Source organism: Hyla sarda, chromosome 4, assembly GCF_029499605.1.
Source record: "Hyla sarda isolate aHylSar1 chromosome 4, aHylSar1.hap1, whole genome shotgun sequence".
Classification (NCBI taxonomy): domain Eukaryota; kingdom Metazoa; phylum Chordata; class Amphibia; order Anura; family Hylidae; genus Hyla; species Hyla sarda.
The window spans coordinates 269,648,487-269,668,103 of NC_079192.1; the positions used below are offsets into that span (position 1 = coordinate 269,648,487).

The 19,617-nt window shown below is 43.7% G+C and overlaps 1 protein-coding gene across 4 annotated transcripts in view; it reads right to left on the reverse strand.

The window, feature by feature from the left end:
• Positions 1-9,833: 9,833 nt before the first annotated feature.
• Positions 9,834-19,617, reverse strand: part of FRS2 (fibroblast growth factor receptor substrate 2) — a 48,163-nt gene continuing 38,379 nt past the window's right edge. For all 4 annotated transcript variants that reach the window (XM_056574160.1, XM_056574161.1, XM_056574162.1 and 1 more), the window contains 3 exons: positions 19,057-19,212; positions 13,734-13,897; positions 9,834-12,551 (listed from right to left, as the gene is read on the reverse strand). In XM_056574160.1, coding sequence (XP_056430135.1) covers positions 11,595-12,551; positions 13,734-13,897; positions 19,057-19,212 — 1,277 coding nt within the window. In that variant the 3' untranslated portion in view covers positions 9,834-11,594. The remainder of the gene's footprint in view (positions 12,552-13,733; positions 13,898-19,056; positions 19,213-19,617) is intronic.

The window sequence follows — 19,617 nt, forward strand, 5'->3', positions numbered from 1 at the left end:
CCAGCTGATGCAAAACTATGACTCCCAGCATGCACAGACAGCCAGGGCTCTCCGGGCATGCTGGGTGTCGTAGCTTTGCAACAGCTGGAGGCACCTTCTTTGGGAAACACTGTGTATGGACATAAGGAGAAGTAGTGCTAATGAACATTCTTCTGCATTGAAATGCATTGTTGTCTTTGGAAATGGAGCATTTCTGAGCATTGTTGCTGCCGGGCCTGCTGCTCACAGAGTCTCTGCCTGGAATTTCTCCATGTGGATATTTCGTAGCATGAATGGGCCCTTTCTGCATAATCTGCACGGAAATGCATTACCTTCTATGGAAACAGCGCATTTCCAAGAGTTCCTAACGCCATCTTGTTTTGGCAGCGCCTGCCATACATCCCAACTGTCCCGGATCCACCTACATATCCTATATGAGAATTATCATACTGGGGCAACTCTGGTTGGGTCCTACCTACTCTGGGCACCTATGTGATGGGAAAAACTACTTCAAGGACCATGTCTACCTACAGGAATTACCTAACTTTCTGTTGGGTGGGACTTACTGACTCTTCCCCCAACCCACCTATCTGCCCACTTTACTATGTGGGACACAAAGGGGGGCATTATTACGGTTTGGAGCGTTATCGGTGCTGGGCCAGAAATGTTTTTTGGTTTTTTTCCCAGCAGGTTCTGCAGAGATGAGTCGCAGCTGGAAGAAATCATCATGACAGTCTAGGCCAGATGGAGAAGAAAAAGGAAAGTGACCATCTCCAATCAGAAAAGATGTCATCTAATGTAGCTGTATGCAATCCCTTATATGTTCTATAATAGTAATGATGGTGGTTGTTGGTCTTTTCCTTGCATCGGAGGTCCTTCTAAACATAGGTGACACACTGACAATGTTATTGCTATTAAAGGAGTACTCTGGCGGAATTTTTATTTTTTTTAAATCAACTGGTGCCAGAAAGTTAGACAGATTTGTAAATTACTTCTATTAAAATATCTTAATCCTTCCAGTACTTATCAGCAGCTGTATGCTCTACAGAAAGTTCTTTTCTTTGTGAATTTTTTTTCTGTCTAACCACAGTTCTCTCTGCTGATACCTCTGTCCATTTCTGTACATACAACCTTTTTTTGTTATTTATGTTTGCCAAATTTATCTAACCCCTTGTGATAGTATGATTAACATGTCGCACATATGCTAAACCAAAGCAAAAATAAGTGACTTCAAAACATATTTTCAAAAGACAACAACGATTTAAACCCCTCAGCATTTTTAAGCCTTCCCCTTCAACAAGTTTCAGGTACCTCTCCTTTCATCCTCAGCAGAGTCGGCTCCTCTAGAAAAGGGGGTCTTAGACATGTTGTTTCTGGGGACCATCATTCCGGTTCCCAAAGCTCAGGATGGTTTTGGTCATTACTTTTTTCTGGTGAGGAAGCCGAACAAGTTCTAACGGACAATCATACATTTAAAACATCTTAACTGGTCGATAGTCATTAGGTACCATTGTTACATTGATTCCTAAGAATGCCCAGATGTGTTTGGTGGACTTGAAGGATGCATACGATCACTTCCCTATCCACTCTTGGTACCAGCGTCACCTTCAGCTTGCTGTGTCACTGAATGGAGAAATACACTGCTCAAAAAACATAAAGGAAACGCTAATATAACACATCCTAGATGTGAGTGAATGAACTAATCGTATTAAATACTTTCGTCTTTACTTAGTTGAATGTGCTGACCACAAAATCACACAAATTATCAATGGAAATCAAATTTATCAACCCATGGAGGTCTGGATATGGAGTCACACTCAAAATCAAAGTGGAAAACCACACTACAGGCTGATCCAACTTTGAACCTTAAAACAAGTCAAAATGAGGCTCAGTAGTGTGTGTGGCCTCCACGTGCCCGTATGACCTCCCTACAATGCCTGGACATGCTCCTGATGAGGTGGCGGATGGACTCCTGAGGGATGTCCTCCCAGACCTGGACTAAAGTATCCACCAACTCCTGGACAGTCTGGAGCGAGACATGATGCCCAGATGTGCTCAATTAGATTCAGTTCTGGGGAACGGGTGGGCCAGTCCATAGCATTAATGCCTTCCCCTTGCAGGAACTGCTGACACACTCCAGACACATGAGGTCTAGCATTGTCTTGCATTAGGAGGAACCCAGGGCTAACTGCACCAGCATATGGTCTCAAAAGGGGTCTGAGGATCTCATCTCGGTACCCAATGTCAGTCAGGTTACCTCATGCAAGCATATGAAGGACTGCGCTGCCCCCCCCCCCCCAAAGAAATGCCACCCTCACCATTACTGACCCACCGCAAAACCGGTCATGATGGAGGATGTTGTAGGCAGCAGAACATTCTCCATGGCGTCTCCAGACTGTCCCGTCTGTCATGTACTCCGTGTGAACCTGCTTTCATCTGTGAAAAGCCCAGGGCGCCAGTGGCGAATTTGCCAATCTTGGTCTTTCTGGCAAATGCCAAACGTCCTGCATGGTGTTGGGCTGTAAGCACACCACCCACATGGAGTCTGTTTCTGACCATTTGAGTGGACTCATGCACATTTGTGGCCTGCTCGAGGTCAGTTGTTGCCCTATGACGGCCTCCTCCACATCTCCTGATGTACTGGGCTATCTCCTGGTAGCACCTCCATGCTCTTGCCACTACACTGACAGACACAGCAAACCTTTGATGTGCCATCCTGGATGAGCTGCACTACCTGATCTACTTGTGTGGGTTGTAGACTCCGTCTCATGCTACCACTAGAGTGAAAGCACCGCCAGCATTCAAAAGTGACCAAAACATCAGCCAGGAAGCATAGGAACTGGGAAGTGGTCTGTGGTCACCACCTGCAGAAGCACTCCTTTATTGGGGGTGTCTTGCTAATTGCCTATAATTTCCAGCTGTTGTCTGTTCCATTTGCCAAACAGCATGTGAAATTGATTGCAAATCTTTTAGTTCAGTATTGGGGGGGGGGGGCAAGGGGGTTATTTAGATTCAACTAATTCTTCATAACAGAATCACTATAACTCCCACCTTTTAATATTCATGTTGGGTTTATTATATCTCACATCCTAATAATTTAGAAAGCACTGGGGGTGTGTATGGTGTGGGGCCTTTAACCTCTTAAAGACACAGGGTGTACCTGTATGCCCTGTGCCCACTCCAGTGATATATCGCGGGGTGGCGCACTGACCCTGCGTCATAACGGGTCGGTCCCGACACCGAGCAACAGCCAGGACCCGTGGTTAGTACCAGACACTGATCGCGGTGATGTCCGGTATTAACCCCTTAGACTTTGATCGCTGTGTCTAAAATGTAAAAAAAAAAAATTCAAATGCTTCCAGGCAGCTCAATCGGGCTAATCGGGATCAATGCGGTAAAACCGCGGTGTCCCGATCAGCTGAGGACACACGAGGAGGGTCCCAACCTTCCTCCTCAACGTCCAATCGGCGATTGCTCTATGCCTGAGATGCAGGCTGGAGAAATAGAGTGCAGGTAACACTGATCACTGCTATGCTATGGTATAGCAATGATTAGTGTCTGCTATCAGAAAATCGCATGTTAATGTCCCCTATGGGGGCTAGAAATGTGTAAAGTAAAAAAAATATATATATTATATTAGTAAATGTGATTTAACCCCTTCCCTAAAAAGTTTGAATCACCCCCCCTTTCCCTTTAAAAAAATAAATGTAAACAAGAAATATAAACATGTGGTATCGCCACATGCGAAAATGTCATGACTATAAAAATATAACGTTATGTATAAAAAGTGATCAAAAAGTCCCATCAAAACAAAAATGGTACCGATAAAAACTTCAGATCACGGCGCAAAAAGTGAGCCACATACATCCCCATATGCGGGAAAAATGTAAGTTATATGGGCCAGAAGGCAACATTTTTAAACGTACTAATTTTCGTGCAGTTATAATTTTCACCAGAAGTAAAACAAAATCAAAATAAAGATTAGGTGTCATTTTTACTGAAAAGTGCACTGTGCACTGTTGTCATGCCCCCTCCCATAGACTTGCATTGAGGGGGCACAGCCGTGACATCACAAGCATGGTGTGACAGTGATGTCATGAGCCTCTTCCCCACATCACCAGTCATCCAGGACGGAGTGACGTTTGCTCCGTGCACCAGATGTCTGCAGTGCCGCAGCAGAGATTGCGGGGGTTCCCAGTGGCGGGACCCCTGCAATCAGACATCTTATCCCCTATACCAGTGATTCCCAACCGCAGTGCCGCGGCACACGTGTGTGCCGTTCGCCACTGGCCGTGGTGCCGCGGGATTTTGCTGTGATTTATTTTTATTTTTTTAAAATATCCTGCCCCGGCCTGCGCGCTTATGACTGGCGGCGCAAGGGGGAAGGGAAGCCTGCGTGCGCATTGCGCACACAGCGTCCCCCTCCCCCTTCTACCTTGCAACGCAGTGAGCCGAAAATGGGTCCCTGGGGCGGGACGATCTTCACCTGCGCTGGACTCCCGTGCCTGCCGTGGACCTGCAAGCTGCGCGGACCGGCTTGCTTAACCCCTTAAAGGACATAGGGCGTATCCATACGCCCCCGTTTCCAAGTCCTTAAGGACCGAGGGCGTATGGATACGCCATGAGCATTTCGCCGCTAGCCGGTGGGGGGGGGGGGCCGGATGCCTGCTGAAATCGTTCAGCAGGCATCCCGGCATATCGCCCAGGGGGGTCATTATGTCCAGCGACAATTCAGTCCAGCGATCTGCGGCAGATTCCGGGTCAATCGGGTCTCCAGTGACCCGATGACCCGGAATTACTGGCTGATTGGGGCAGTCAGAGACGGCCCCGAACAGCCAGAGCCAGCAGGGGTGAGGTGGCACTGGTGCCACCTCACGATCGCCCCGATTCGTCGGCCGGATTCCCGGCCGACCAATCAGGGCGCCTGCTGCGGGTGTCACTCCCGCAACCCGCTCCGCCCCTCTTCCGGAGGACGTGAGAGGGACGTGCATCCCGGGTGCTGGGGACCCCGATCCCCGGCGTTAATGTTGGGATCGGGGCCCCAGGAGCGACGGCGGCGGCATCGTGGAGCAGCAGCAGGAGGTGAGTGACAGCCTCCTGCTGTTGCTTAGCAACAGCTCCCAGCATGCAAAATGGGCATGCTGGGAGCTGTAGTTATGCAACAGCAGGAGGCAGACCACCACAACTCCCAGCATGCCCTTATGGGCATGCTGGGACTTGTAGTTTTGCAACAGCTGGAGGCACATTCTTTCTATGGAAAAGTGTACCTTCAGCTGTTGTATAACTACAACTCCCAGCTTGCACAAACAGCTAAAGTGCATGCTGGGAGTTGTAGTGGTGCATCTGGTGGTTGCATAACTACAACTCCCAGCATGCCCGTTGGCTGTCGGTGACTGCTGAGAGTTGTAGTTTTGCAACAGCTGAAGGCACACTGAGTTAAGTAGCAAACCAGTGTGTCTCCAGCTGTTGCATAACTACAATCCCCAGCATCCCCAGCCAATGTAGTATGCCTCCGGCTGTTGCATAACTACAAGACCCAGCATGCCCTTCCGCTGTCCGTACATGCTGGGGGTTGTAGCTTTTGCAACAGCTGAAGGCACACTGGTTGCAAAACACTGAGTTTGTTACCAAACTCGGTGTTTCACAACCTGTGTGTCTCCAGCTGTTGCAAAACTACAACTCCCAGCATGCACTGATAGACCGTACATGCTGGGAGTTGTAGTTTTGCAACAGCTGGATGTTCCCCCCCCCCCCAATGTGAACGTACAGGGTACACTCACATGGGCGGAGGATTACAGTAAGTATCCGGCTGCAAGTTTGAGCTGCGGCAAATTTTCTGCTGCAGCTCAAGCTGCCAGCGAGAAACTACTGTGAACCCCCGCCTGTGCGACTGTACCCTAAAAACACTACACTAACAAAAAATAAAAAGTAAAAAACACTACATATACACATACCCCTACACAGCCCCCCTCCCCAATAAAAATGAAAAAACGTCTGGTACACCACTGTTTCCAAAACGGAGCCTCCAGCGGTTGCAAAACTACAACTCCCAGCATGCACTGATAGACCGTACATGCTGGGAGTTGTAGTTTTGCAACAGCTGGATGTCCCCCCCCCCCCCCCCCCCCAATGTGAACGTACAGAGTACACTCACATGGGCGGAGGATTACAGTAAGTATCCGGCTGCAAGTTTGAGGTGCGGCAAATTTTCTGCAGCAGCTCAAGCTGCCAGCGAGAAACTACTGTGAACCCCCGCCCATGCGACTGTACCCTAAAAATACTACACTAACAAAAAATAAAATAAAAAGTAAAAAACACTACATATACACATACCCCTAAACAGCCCCCCTCCCCTCCCCAATAAAAATGAAAAATGTCTGGTACGCCACTGTTTCCAGAACGGAGCCTCCAGCTGTTGCAAAACAACTACTCCCAGTATTGCCAGATAGCCACTGACTGTCTAGGCATGCTGGGAGTTTTACAACAGCTGGAGGCCCCCTGTTTCGGAATAACTGGCGTAGAATACCCCTATGTCCACCCCTATGCAAGTCCCTAATTTAGGCCTCAAATGCGCATGGCGCTCTCACTTTGGAGCCCTGTCGTATTTCAAGGCAACAGTTTAGGGCCACATATGGGGTATCGCCGTACTCAGGAGAAATTGGGCTTCAAATTTTAAGGGGTATTTTCTGCTATTACCCTTTTTAAAAATGTAAAATTTTTGGGAAAACAAGCATTTTAGGTAAAAAAAATTTTTTTTTTTTTTTTTACATATACCAAAGTCATGAAACACCTGTGGGGTATAAAGGTTCACTTAACCCCTTGTTACGTTCCCCGAGGGGTCTAGTTTCCAAAATGGTATGCCATGTGTTTTTTTTTGCTGTCCTGGCACCATAGGGGCTTCCTGAAAGTGACATGCCCCCCAAAAACCATTTGTCGCTCCTTCCCTTCTGAGCCTTCTACTGCGCCCGCTAAATGCGGCATGCCCCCATAGCAAAATTTGCTTTCAAAAAGCCAAACGTGACTCCTTCTCTTCTGAGACCTGTAGTGCGCCAGCAGAGCAATTTTCACCCCCATATGGGGTGTTTTCTGAATCGGGAGAAATTGGGTTTCAAATTTTGGGGGGTATTTTCTGCTATTACCCTTTTTAAAAATGTAAAATTTTTGGGAAACCAAGCATTTTTTTTTTACATATGCAAAAGTCGTGAAACACCTGTGGGGTATTAAGGTTCACTTTACCCCTTGTTACGTTCCCTGAGGGGTCTAGTTTCCAAAATGATATGCCATGTGTGTTTTTTTGCTGTCCTGGCACCATAGGGGCTTCCTGAAAGTGACATGCCCCCCAAAAACCATTTGTCGCTCCTTCCCTTCTGAGCCTTCTACCGCGCCCGCTGAACAATTAACATAGACATATGAGGTATGTGCTTACTCGAGAGGAATTGGGTTTCAAATACAATTAAAAATTTTCTCCTTTTTACCCCTTGCAAAAATTAAAAAATTGGGTCTACAAGAACATGCGAGTGTAAAAAATGAAGATTTTGAATTTTCTTCTTCACTTTGCTGCTATTCCTGTGAAACACCTAAAGGGTTAATACACTTACTGAATGTCATTTTGAATACTTTGGGGGGTGTAGTTTTTATAATGCGGTCTTTTATGGGGTATTTCTAATATGAAGACCCTTCAAATCCTCTTCAAACCTGAACTGGTCCATGAAAAATAGCGAGTTTGAAAATTTTGTGAAAAATTTAAAAATTGCTGCTGAACTTTGAAGCCCTCTGGTGTCTTCCAGAAGTAAAAACTCATAAATTTAATGATGCAACCATAAAGTAGACATATTGTATATGTGAACCCCCCAAAAAATTATTTTGAATATCCATTTTCCATACAAGCAGAGAGCTTCAAAGTTAGAAAAATGCTAAATTTTTTTCATCAAATTTGGGGATTTTTCACCAAGAAAGGATGCAAGTTACCATAAAATTTTACCACTAAGTTAAAGTAGAATATGTCACGAAAAAACAATCTCGGAATCAGAATGATAACTAAAAGCATCCCAGAGTTAATGTTTAAAGTGACAGTGGTCAGAATTGCAAAAAACGCTCCGGTCCTTAAGGTGAAAAATGGCTCGGTCCTTAAGGGGTTAAGGTACTGTACCCTTTCCACCCGTTACCCCTTCTCAACCCTGTCCAACCCCCCCCCCCCCCCCCGTCACCCAGTCCGCCCCCCCCCCCCGTCACCCAGTCTGCCCCCCCCGTCACCCATGTCCACTCCTCTACACCCCTTTCACCCATGTACTTTCCTCTACATGGGTGACCCCTGTCACCCATGTCCACCCCCCCTTGTCACCCATGTTCACCCCCCCCCCTTGTCACCCATGTCCACTCCTCTACACCCGTCACCCATGTACGCTCCTCTACACCCCTCTGTCCACTCCTCTACACCCGTCACCCATGTACGCTCTTCTACACCCCTGTCCGCTCCTCTACACCCCTCTGTCCGATCCTCTACACCCCTGTCCGATCCTCTACACCCGTCACCCATGTACGCTCCTCTACACCCCTGTCCGCTCCTCTACACCCGTCACCTCTGTCCACTCCTCTACACCCGTCACCCATGTACGCTCCTCTACACCCCTGTCACCCATGTACGCTCCTCTGCACCCCTCTGTCCACTCCTCTACACCCCTCTGTCCACTCCTCTACACCCCTCTGTCCACTCCTCTACACCCATGTACACTCCTCTACACCCCTCTGTACACTCCTCTACACCCCTGTCACCCATGTACACTCCTCTACACCCCTCTGTCCACTCCTCTACACCCCTGTCACCCATGTACACCCCTCTGTACACTCCTCTACACCCCTGTCACCCATGTACTCCTCTACACCCGTCACCCATGTACGCTCCTCTACACCCGTCACCCATGTACACTCCTCAACACCCCTCTGTCCGCTCCTCTACACCCGTCACCCATGTACGCTCCTCTACACCCCTCTGTCCACTCCTCTACACACCTCTGTCCACTCCTCTACACCCCTGTCACCTCTGTCCACTCCTCAACACCCCTGTCACCCATGTACGCTCCTCTACACCCCTTTGACCCATGTACACTCCTCTACACCCCTCTAAACCCCTTTGTCACCCATGTCCACCCCTCTACATCCCTCTGTCACCCATATACACTCTTCTAAACCCCTCTGTCACCCATGTAAAAAAAAGTTTGGCGCCTAATAGATTTGTTTTGCAGGTTTAACGGTGAACAATTGTGTGTGGAAGAAATCGTGATGATGGCCCGGACCAGATGGAGAAGAGAAAGCAACATTGCAAATTAGAGAAGACGACATTGGTGAGTTGCTGTATAAAGCAGCACTTTAAACTACATACCCACTGATAAATAGATATAGTGCATTGCATTTTTTACCATTTACCCTTTTTTCTTTGCTCGTCAACCTCGGTAGCGGTGCCCCGCGTAATTTTTTTTTCTCGAGGTGTGCCCCGACCCGAAAAAGGTTGGGAAACACTGCCCTATATTTTGGATAGGGGATAAGAGGTCTAGGGACAGAGTACCCTTTTAAGTGTAGAACAGTATGGCTTTGCCCATGTGTATTTGTGTTCACTTGCAAATCAAGCCCCAGGAAAGCCCTTCAATCCCCTAGACAGTACCCCTGATGTGAAAGACATCAATTCACTTATATTTTCAAGAACATTCATATTTTGATAAAATCACTTACTATAAAAAGCCTTGCCAGTTCATAAACTCAGCACAACTAAACTATGCTTTTACTAAAATACAATAAGTAATTCTTATAAAGTAAACATTTTATATTATTTCTGAAAAATAAAAGAGACCATCTGTGTGTAATCAGTATTTTATTGCCATGCTACAAAATGATGTTGGCACCAATGAAATGACAATGCTGTCAATATCAAAAAATATATATTTTAATGAACATCTGATAAGCAATATCAGTACTTTACACAGTACCTGGTGCACACCAAGATTTAAATTAAACACTATTATTCAGAATGGAGCACAGTTTTTTTTTTTACGTAAAAATGATGTTTTCTGCATAGTATCACTTTGCTCGAACCCTTCAGTGCAAAAAAAAAAAAAAAAGGAAAAAATAAAAAAAACAGAACAGCAGCATGTGGCTCTGCACTGCATTATGCTAGAGGGTGGCCAACCTTCAGCAATCGGATGGCTTAGAGTCATGGGACAGGTGCAACGTCTGCAAGAGCCGCTATAAACACAGGCTGGCCATTACCATGCTACACACTTCTGAGCATTAGAAGGGTCACAGTTCAAGACAGTATCATGGAATGTTTAGTGCAGATATAAATCTAAGGTATCATTTAAAAAAAAAAAAATTTTGGCAATGCACATCTACATAACATCTTTAAAAATAAAAAAAGGAAATAATTCCAAATTGTCTATACTACCTTTATACAAACTTACTATTTATATATTTTTAAAGTATGAAAAATTAAATTTATAATGCGAATTAGGAACATACAATAATCTTACAATATCATACAATGTGATAAAAAGGGGAAACTTTTTGGCCTTTATACAAATGTATATGTCTGCATTAAATAAATGCAACCCTGACATATTGTAACTTAAAAGGGGTACTCCGGTGGAAAACTTTTTTTTTTAAATGAACTGGTGCCAGAAAGTTAAACAGATTTGTAAATTACTTCTATTCAAAAATCTTAATCCTTTCAGTACTTATTAGCAGCTGTATGCTACAGAGGAAATTTTTTTTTTGTCTTGACAGCAGAGAGCACTGGAGACAAGACAAAAAAGAAATTCAAAAAGAAAATAATTTCCCCTGTAGCATACAGCTGCTAATAAGTACTAAAATAATTTTTTATAGAAGTAATTTACAAATCTGTTTATCTTTCTGGCACCAGTTGATTTAACCAGTTCATTTAAAAAATGTTTTCCACCAGAGTACCCTTTAAAATACCGAAATCCCACGCACAGAGCCATTTTCCTCTTGCAACCCATCCCCTGCAGTGGAAAGTAAAACGCAGGTGGCCACTTTGGAAGAATAGCCCGAATAGTGCTTAATGTGCAAAATGCAACATGCCAGTGTGGGTGTAGCATGTTGTAAGGCTGTAATCCAGCACAATTTAACACAGTTAAAACAGTCGTACCAATGTCCCCCAATTCAAAATGCTGGTGCGACAAAAAAATTTGGCAAATTTCTGGAATCATAAAAAGTTAGTATAAAAATACTCGTATATAACTTCACACATTCGTACTGTAAATTACATCCCAAAAATAAAACTTTTTACTGTAGCTTCAAATGGCAACAGTCTAGATGCAAAGGTTTAGTATGTTGGTAAAAAGAAAACTGGCATGTCACTGCAAACCAATGAAATAGATATAAGAGGTAATACAGCTCTGCAACTATACAGTACCTACTGCTACTGTAAAGTGAACAATATTTTAGGAGTACCTGCTCTACATAAATTCCCTTTAGACAAAAGCACATGGAAAAAAAATTAAATCTATGAAAACGTGTTAGTGTTTAAGAAGTGAGTTTTTTTTCTACATTTTTCTTCTGTGTTTTTTTGAGAAATATGCAAAAAAAAGGTGCAAATGACTTGAGGCTCACATGGGTAGATCAGTACTGTTGTGCCTAGTCTTTCTAGAAGTACCATCGTCGCGTGGCAGTGCTTTCTGCAGGTTGGACATAGCAGCAGTCCTTTCAATGTCTATTACAGCATACAGTTCCGTGCGTCTGGTAGGAGTTTGAGGGAGTGGAGTGGTTGGGGTCTTAGGTGTCTGAGGGTTGTCAGAGTCACTACCACCTTCTAAGTCAACCTGTATATAGTTAAGCTGCCTGTGCTCTAAACTTGGGCGCCTTATATCAAAATTAAAAACAGTTGGTGTGCAGTCTCGACGCCTAGAAAACTCAATTTTGTGAGCACTTAGTGGAACAGTCACATTCTCTGTGTTCACATAGTTATGCATTGGGTCTAGGTTATTGTGAAAACCATTTAGAGATGGTGTCTTTGGTCCTAAAGGGTCATCATCCTCCTTACTGGATTTTCGGGCTTCCCAAACAGGAGGGAGAGATGGTAGGTTTTCATAGTTTATTAATGCAGTCCTCCTCTGGGCAGAGTTGTTGATGTTTTGCACATCTGTGGAGATAGGCGGTGGGATACGTCCTCTTCTTGCCACAGATGGAGGAATTGACAAACCATTAACGTTTTCATATACCATTTTGTTGCCAGAAGGTGTATCTCTGCGTTCATCACTGTCATAACCAGTGTCCCCCTCTGTGCTATTTGGACAGCTATTGCTTTCAACCTTTCCACTGCTTTGTTCCTCCTCAAGTTTCTCCAGTTTCTTTTTTTCCATTAATTGTCTCTGAACCGGAGTTGGTCCTAAAACAAACTTCACACCTTCTGGTTCTAGTATAACATGGGGGTCTCTGTCAGGAATAGGAATAGGATCTGCTCGGCTAACACTTCCTTCTGGATTTGAAAGACTTTGCTCAAGTGGTGCGGGTACGCTGGGCCTTGCATCCTCCTGTACACCAGTCGTGTTAACATATGTGTGCACCTAGAAATAAAACAAAATCATATAAAAATTATGTCCTTGAGCTCTCTTTTGCCAACACGCATGGCAGTTTTTGTACAGCTGTGTTTCACACTTAGCAGTTTATCGGAAAAATGCCACAGCAGTTTTTGAGCCAATAGATCCAGTAGGGAGAACAACAAGTCCTTCCTTTATATTTCCCATTACCTTTGGCTCCAATGTTAATTTTGCCTCAAAACTGGCAATTTTCAAAAAGTATAAAAAAAAAAATAAATAAATAATAAATAAACAAATAAAAACGGACAAGTGGAAAACTTAGCCTAAAATTGCCACGGCAAGACAGAAGTTAAGGTCTAAGTTTAAGTCTTTTCTTTAGATGTACTATTTCTTTTGCATGCACGTCTGGGTATGGATCAAAAACTGCAGTGAAAGTTAGAAAAAAAAAAAAAAACCTTCAACAATGCAGCCTAACTTTCAGGGCAAGCTTGTCTACTTGTCCTAGTCCCAGTGGACTGTAATGCCATGTATGAAGTTTTTCTCATGACAATTTGTGTGATTATTTTATTATGAAGAAATGTAGAATCCAGCTCTTATCCTAGTGTTCCTGTGTTGTCTTATTGGAATAAACCTTGGATTTTATTTGCATAAGAGCTGGATTCTACATTTCTTCATTTTTCTGTTCAACGGTGTTGTCCAGCACCTGGATCCGTGCTCCATCTGTCCAGGCCAGGGTGAGCTGGTTTTGTCTGTTCCATTATTTTATTAGGTTATTCAGAGAGATATACACACAAGGAAGGGGAAAAAAGGCCCCCTCACATTTACACATGCAGGTTTGTTTTTTTAAGCCTACAGGAGGAGTCTATATGAGAAAAAACTCCAAACTGGGTGATAAAACTCCAGAGCATACTGCAATAATAAAAAAAATTGCAAGTGATCCAAAAAATGCCACTAAAGAGAGAAATACCAAAACAAAAACTGTAGCGTGGGCATGGCATTTCATATTTCCTACTCCCTTACGGACTCTCTGCTAACTATGTTTGCGTGCCCCCCCCCCTCAGAAAAAAGACTTTGAGACTTTGAAAACAGGACTACTAGTGAATGCAAGCATGTGCCGATTCATATGAATGACCTTGTAAACCTTTTAGCAGTGACAAGTATAAGTTCCTTAAATATACAAAAATATAGGCAGATTGTGAATCTACTTACATGTTCATCAGGAACAAGCAGTGGATGGGTGGACTCCTCTCCTACAGAAGGTAGGCGTGTGCTACCCACTGATGGATGTCTACTAGAAGGGTGGGAAGATGCATCACCAAAGGATGGGTAACGGGGATATCCATTGGGTAAATTTGAAGCAGTAAAGCCAGGAGCTGAAGAGAAGGATATGTTTTTGAATTAATAAAGAGTAAATCAGAATCCATGAATGTTTTACAATATAATTTTTTTTCTGTGAAGTTATATGGGAAACTTCCCAAAGGTCAGATTTGTTGTTGATAATTCTGCAACAAATGTGACCCATAATCTAATAGAAAAAAAAAAAAAAAAAGTTTGAACAACTCTCACTAATGTCAATGGAAATTATTTAACTTTCATTGCTTCCGCTGCTTTTAGCTTTCCAAACTACCTCAGGTGGCTGCAAATATACATTTACTGTAATAGGACAAAAAAATTATGCATTGTCTTGACAGACCAAATATTTTAAATCCTTAAGGACGCAGGGTGTACCTATACGCCCCCATTTCCGAGTTCTTAAGGACTCAGGGCGTACAGGTACGCCCTGCGTTTCTCACCTCCCTGCTGCTCGCAGGGCGGGGACCGGAGAGGGATGCCTGCTGAAATCATTCAGCGGGCATCCTGTGACAATGCCTGGGGGGCCCGACCCCCATGTCAGCGTTCGCTACAAATCTCTGGTGACCCGATAGTCGCTGGTCACCGATCGTCTCTGGTGACGGAAAATAGGGATGATCGGAGCGAGGTGGCAGTGATTCCACCTCCTCCTATGCCATTGGTCGGTTAGGACTAACCGACCAATGGCAGTAGGGGGGCGGGAGGGTTTAAGTTGAAATCCCCGCTCTGCCTGCCCCTGGATGTCGGGGCAAAGCGGGGAGAAGATGGCGGCGGTACCGGAGTGCAGGAGGAGGAAGCGGGAATGGTGATCGCAGTAGGCAGCGGCGGGATTGGCGGCAGCGGTGGAGGCAGCAGTGAAGATCAGTGGTAAGTTATCTTCACTGCTGCCTTCTAGGAGTTGCCAAACTACAACTCCCAGCCAAAGGCCGTCTGGTCATGCTGGGAGTTGTAGTTTTGCAACATCTGGAGGGCCACAGTTTGGAGACCACTATACAGTGGTGCCCAAGCTGTAGCCCTCCAGAGGTTATAAAACTACAACTCCAAGCATGCCCAGATATGCTAGTAGTTTTAGTTCAGCAACATCTGGCCCTTGCTTGGAGTTGACGTTTTGCAACATCTGGAGGGCTACAGTTTGGACACCACTACACAGTGGTCTCCAAACTGTTCTCCAGTTGTTGTATAACTACAACTCCCAACATGCCCTTTGGCTTCTGCTGTCTGGGCATGCTGGGAGTAAATTTAGCAACAACTGGAGGCACACTGGTTGGGAAACATTGTTTCCTATATCAGTGTTTCCCAACCCGTGTGCCTCCAGCTGTTGCAAAACTAACTCCCAGCATGCACTGACAGACCATGCATGCTGGGAGGAGTTGTTTTGCAACAGCTGGAGGCACACAGGTTGGGAAACACTAAGTAACTGTTTTGCAACCAGTGTGCCTCCAGCTGTTGCATAACTAAAACCCCCCAGCATGCACGGACAGCCAAAGGGCATGCTGGGATTGTAGTTTTGCAATAGCTGGTGATTCCCCCCCCCCCCCCCCCCCCCATGTGAATGTACAGGGTACATTCACACAAGCGGGGGTTTACAGTGAGTTTCTTGCTGCAAGTTTGAGATGCAGCTAATTTTCCGCTGCAGCTCAAACGCCCAGTGGGAAACTCTGTGGACCACCGCCCATGTGAATGTACTCTAAAAACACTACACAAAATAAAAAAGTAAAACACTACATGTACCCCTACACATTAACCCCCCTCCCCCCCAATAAAATGAGAAACGTTTGATACGGCACAGTTTCTAAAACGGAGCCTCCAGCTGTTGCAAAACAACAACTCCCAGAGTTGCTGGACAGCCATTGACTGTCCAGGCATGCTGAGAGTTTTGCAACAGCTGGAAGCACCCTGTTTGGGTAACACTGCTGTAGGGTAATTTTGGTATTACACTTGCCTCCGGGTCTGTCCCTATGCAGATCCCTAATTTAGTCCTCAAATGCGCATGGCGCTCTCTCACTTCGGAGCCCTGTCTTATTTCAAAGCAACAGTTTAGGGCCACATATGGGGTATTTCCGTATAAATTGCCTAACAAATTTTTGGGGTCTTTTTCTCCTTTTACCCTTATGAAAAGGTAAATTTTGGGTCTACTCCAGCATGTTATTGTAAAAAGATAAAAACAAAATTACACTAACAAGCAAGTGTTGCCCCATACTTTTCATTTTCACAAGTAGTAAAAGGAAGTAAAGACAAGGCAAGTACCCATTATGTGGATGTAAAATGCTTTGCACAACAAGGCTCATGAGTGAGAGCGCCATGTACATTTGAGGTGCTTTGCACATGGGTGGCTGATTGCTACAGCGGTTCTGACATAAACGCAAAAAAAAAAAAAAAAAAAAAAACACCCACATGTGACCCCGTTTTGGAAATTACACCCATCACGGAACACAACAAGGGGTACAGTGAGCCTTAACACCCCACAGGTGTCTGGAGAAGTTTTGTTAAAAGTTGGACGTGATAATGAAACATTTGTATTTTTTTTCCACAGAAATGCTGGTGTTCGCCCAAATTTTTTATTTTCACAAGGGGTAATAGGAAAAAAAAGCCCCTCAAAATTTGTAACCCCATCTCTTCTGAGTATGGAAATGCCCCATGTGTGGCTGTAAAGTGCTCTGCGGGCGAACTACAATGCTCAAAAAAGAAGGAGCGCCATTAAGCTTTTGGAGAGAGGTGGTGTCTGGAATTGAAGGCCATGTGTGTTTACAAAGCCCCTCTGGTGCAAGAACAGTGGACAGATTTTTTATGTCATTTCTGAATGTCATTTTGAATACTTTGAGGGGTGTAGTTTCTATACTGGGGTAATTTATGGGCTATTTCTCACAGAAAGGCCCCTCAAATTTGCTCCAAACTTAACTTGTCCCTGAAAAATTCAGATTTTGAAATTTTCGTGAAAATTTTGAACATCGCTGCTATACTTTGAAGCCCTCTAATGTCTTTAAAAAGTAAGAACATGTCAACTTTCTGATGCCAACATGAAGTAGACATATTGTATTTGTGAATATATTTTATATATATATATATATATATATATATATATATATATATATATATATATATATATATATATAAAATTTATTTGGAATATCCATTTTCCTTACAAGCAGAGAGTTTCAAAGTTAGAAAAATGCTAAATTTTCAGGAAATTTGGGGATTTTTCACCAAGAAAGGATGCAAGTAACAAGGAAAATTTACCACTATGTTAAAGAAGAATATGTCACACAAAAAAAAAATCTCAGAATAAACGGTAAAGCATCCCAGAGTAATTAATGCATTAAGTGACAGTGGTCAGAATTGCAAAAAAGGGCTGCGTCCTTAACCCCTTAACGATCAAGGACGTATATTTACGTCCTTGGCCGGCTCCCGCGATATAACGCGGGGTCATGTGGTGACCCCGCGTCATATCGGGGTCGGTCCCGGCATGTATCTGATGCCGGGACCCGGGCTAATAGCGTGCGGCAGCAATCGTGGTGCCGCGCGCTATTAACCCTTTAGACGCGGCGTTCAAAGTTGAACGCTGCGTCTAAACCAAAAGTGAAAGCTGCCCGGCTGCTCAGCGGGGCTGATCGGGACCACCGCAGTAAAAATGCGGTGTCCCGATTAGCTGGGACACAAGCGGAGGTCCTCTTACCTGCCTCCGGCATGTCCCCTCGGCGATTGATTGCTCCAAGCCTGAGATTCAGGCTTGAGCAATCGACCGCCGATAACCCTGATCACTGCAAAGCTATGGCTTTGCAGTAAACATGGTATAAAATCAGTGTGTGCAGTGTTATAGGTCCCTATGGGAGCTATAACACTGCAAAAAAAATAAAAATAAAAAAATAAGTAAAAAAATGTGATTTAACCCTTTCCTTAATAAAAGTTCAAATCACCCCCCTTTTCCCATTAAAATTTTTTTTTTAAAAATTAAAAAAATAAACATATGTGGTATCGCCGCGTACGTAAATGTCCGAACTATAAAAATACATCATTAATTAATCCAGTAAAGAAAGGATTCCACGACACTCGGTGTTGTAAATGCGATAAAGGAAGCTTTATTGCGGCATAGCAGGACACATCAGGATAGAAACAGAACGCCGACCAGCGCTTAGTTTCGCGTCAGGTGACACTTTGTCAAGGATGCCTTGACAAAGCGTCACCTGACGCGAAACTAAGTGCTGGTCGGTGTTCTGTTCCTATCCTGATGTGTCCTGCTATGCCGCAATAAAGCTTCCTTTATCGCATTTACAACACCGAGTGCCGTGGAATCCTTTCTTTACTGGATTACAGCGTCTTCTCTGTCCTTTCCACTGAGCACGGGTGTCTGGATTACAGCCTCGGAGCCTGAACTGTTTTCCCTGTAACAGCTGTGAGTAGTGCAGGATTTTCTATCTCTGTCTCTCGTGGATTGCATATCATTAATTAAACCGCATGGTCAATGGTGTACGCGCAAAAAAAAATTCCAAAGTCCAAAATAACTTATTTTTGGCCGCTTTTTATATCATGAAAAAATTAATAAAAAGCGATCAAAAAGTCCGTTCAATACAAAAATGGTACTGCTAAAAATGTCAGATCACAGCGCAAAAAATGAGCCCTCATTCCGCCCCATATGTGGAAAAATAAAAAAGTTATAGGGGTCAGAAGATGACAATTTTAAACGTATGAATTTTCCTGCATGAAGTTATGATTTTTTCCAGAAGTACGACAAAATCAAACCTATATAAGTAGGGTATCATTTTAATCGTATGTACCTACAGAATATTAAGGTGTGATTTTTACCGAAAAATGTACTGCGTAGAAACGGAAGCCCCCAAAAGTTACAAAATGGCGTTTTTTTTTTTTTTTCAATTCTGTATCACAATAATTTTTTTTTCCGTTTCGCCATAGATTGTTGGGTAAAATGACTGACATCACTTAAAAGTAGAATTGGTGGCGCAAAAAATAAGCAATCATATGGATTTTTAGGTGAAAAATTGAAAGGGTTATGATTTTTAAAAGGTGAGGAGGAAAAAACAAAAGTGCAAAATCGGAAAGACCCGTGGTCCTTAAGGGGTTAAGGTGAAAATGGACTGAGTCCTTAAGGGATTAAAGTAGTGACTTAAACTGTGTTAGAAAATGAAAGTTAAGTAAACTTGTCCATTATTGGACTAAGAAAACCTACTTGTTGGAGTACGTGGGGTTCTTGGCACGTCCAGCTCTGTTTGAGGATTTCTTTCAATCACTGGTTCTTCCACAACGCTTATACTATTATTCTGCATGATTTCTTGCAACATGTTGAAAAGCTCCTCGGCACGAGCACATTTAAACGCAAATATTCCTTTAAGGCAATAAATAAACCCCACTCATTAAAAAAGCAAAATATGATAGATTATCCATAGCAATACTGTCAATCTAATGTCACAAAAGGAAAAATGAGAACAAACACACTTTTCTGCATCAGGAAGGCACTAACACAAGGTGCAGATTGTACAATACAAAAGGATGCAAAAACTAATGGAACTGGGGCTTTTAAGGACTAAAGAGCAGTACCAATTGTGTCAAATGTGTGTGTGTGTATATATATATATATATATATATATATATATATATATATATATATATTCTATTTATTGATTTTGTGTATCTTTTAATACTCCAGTAAAGTGTTAAAAAGCAGCTACCCCCTTTGCACAGGCCTCTAGGAACAATGGGAGAGGAAAAGACAGACAGTACAAAGGAGGCA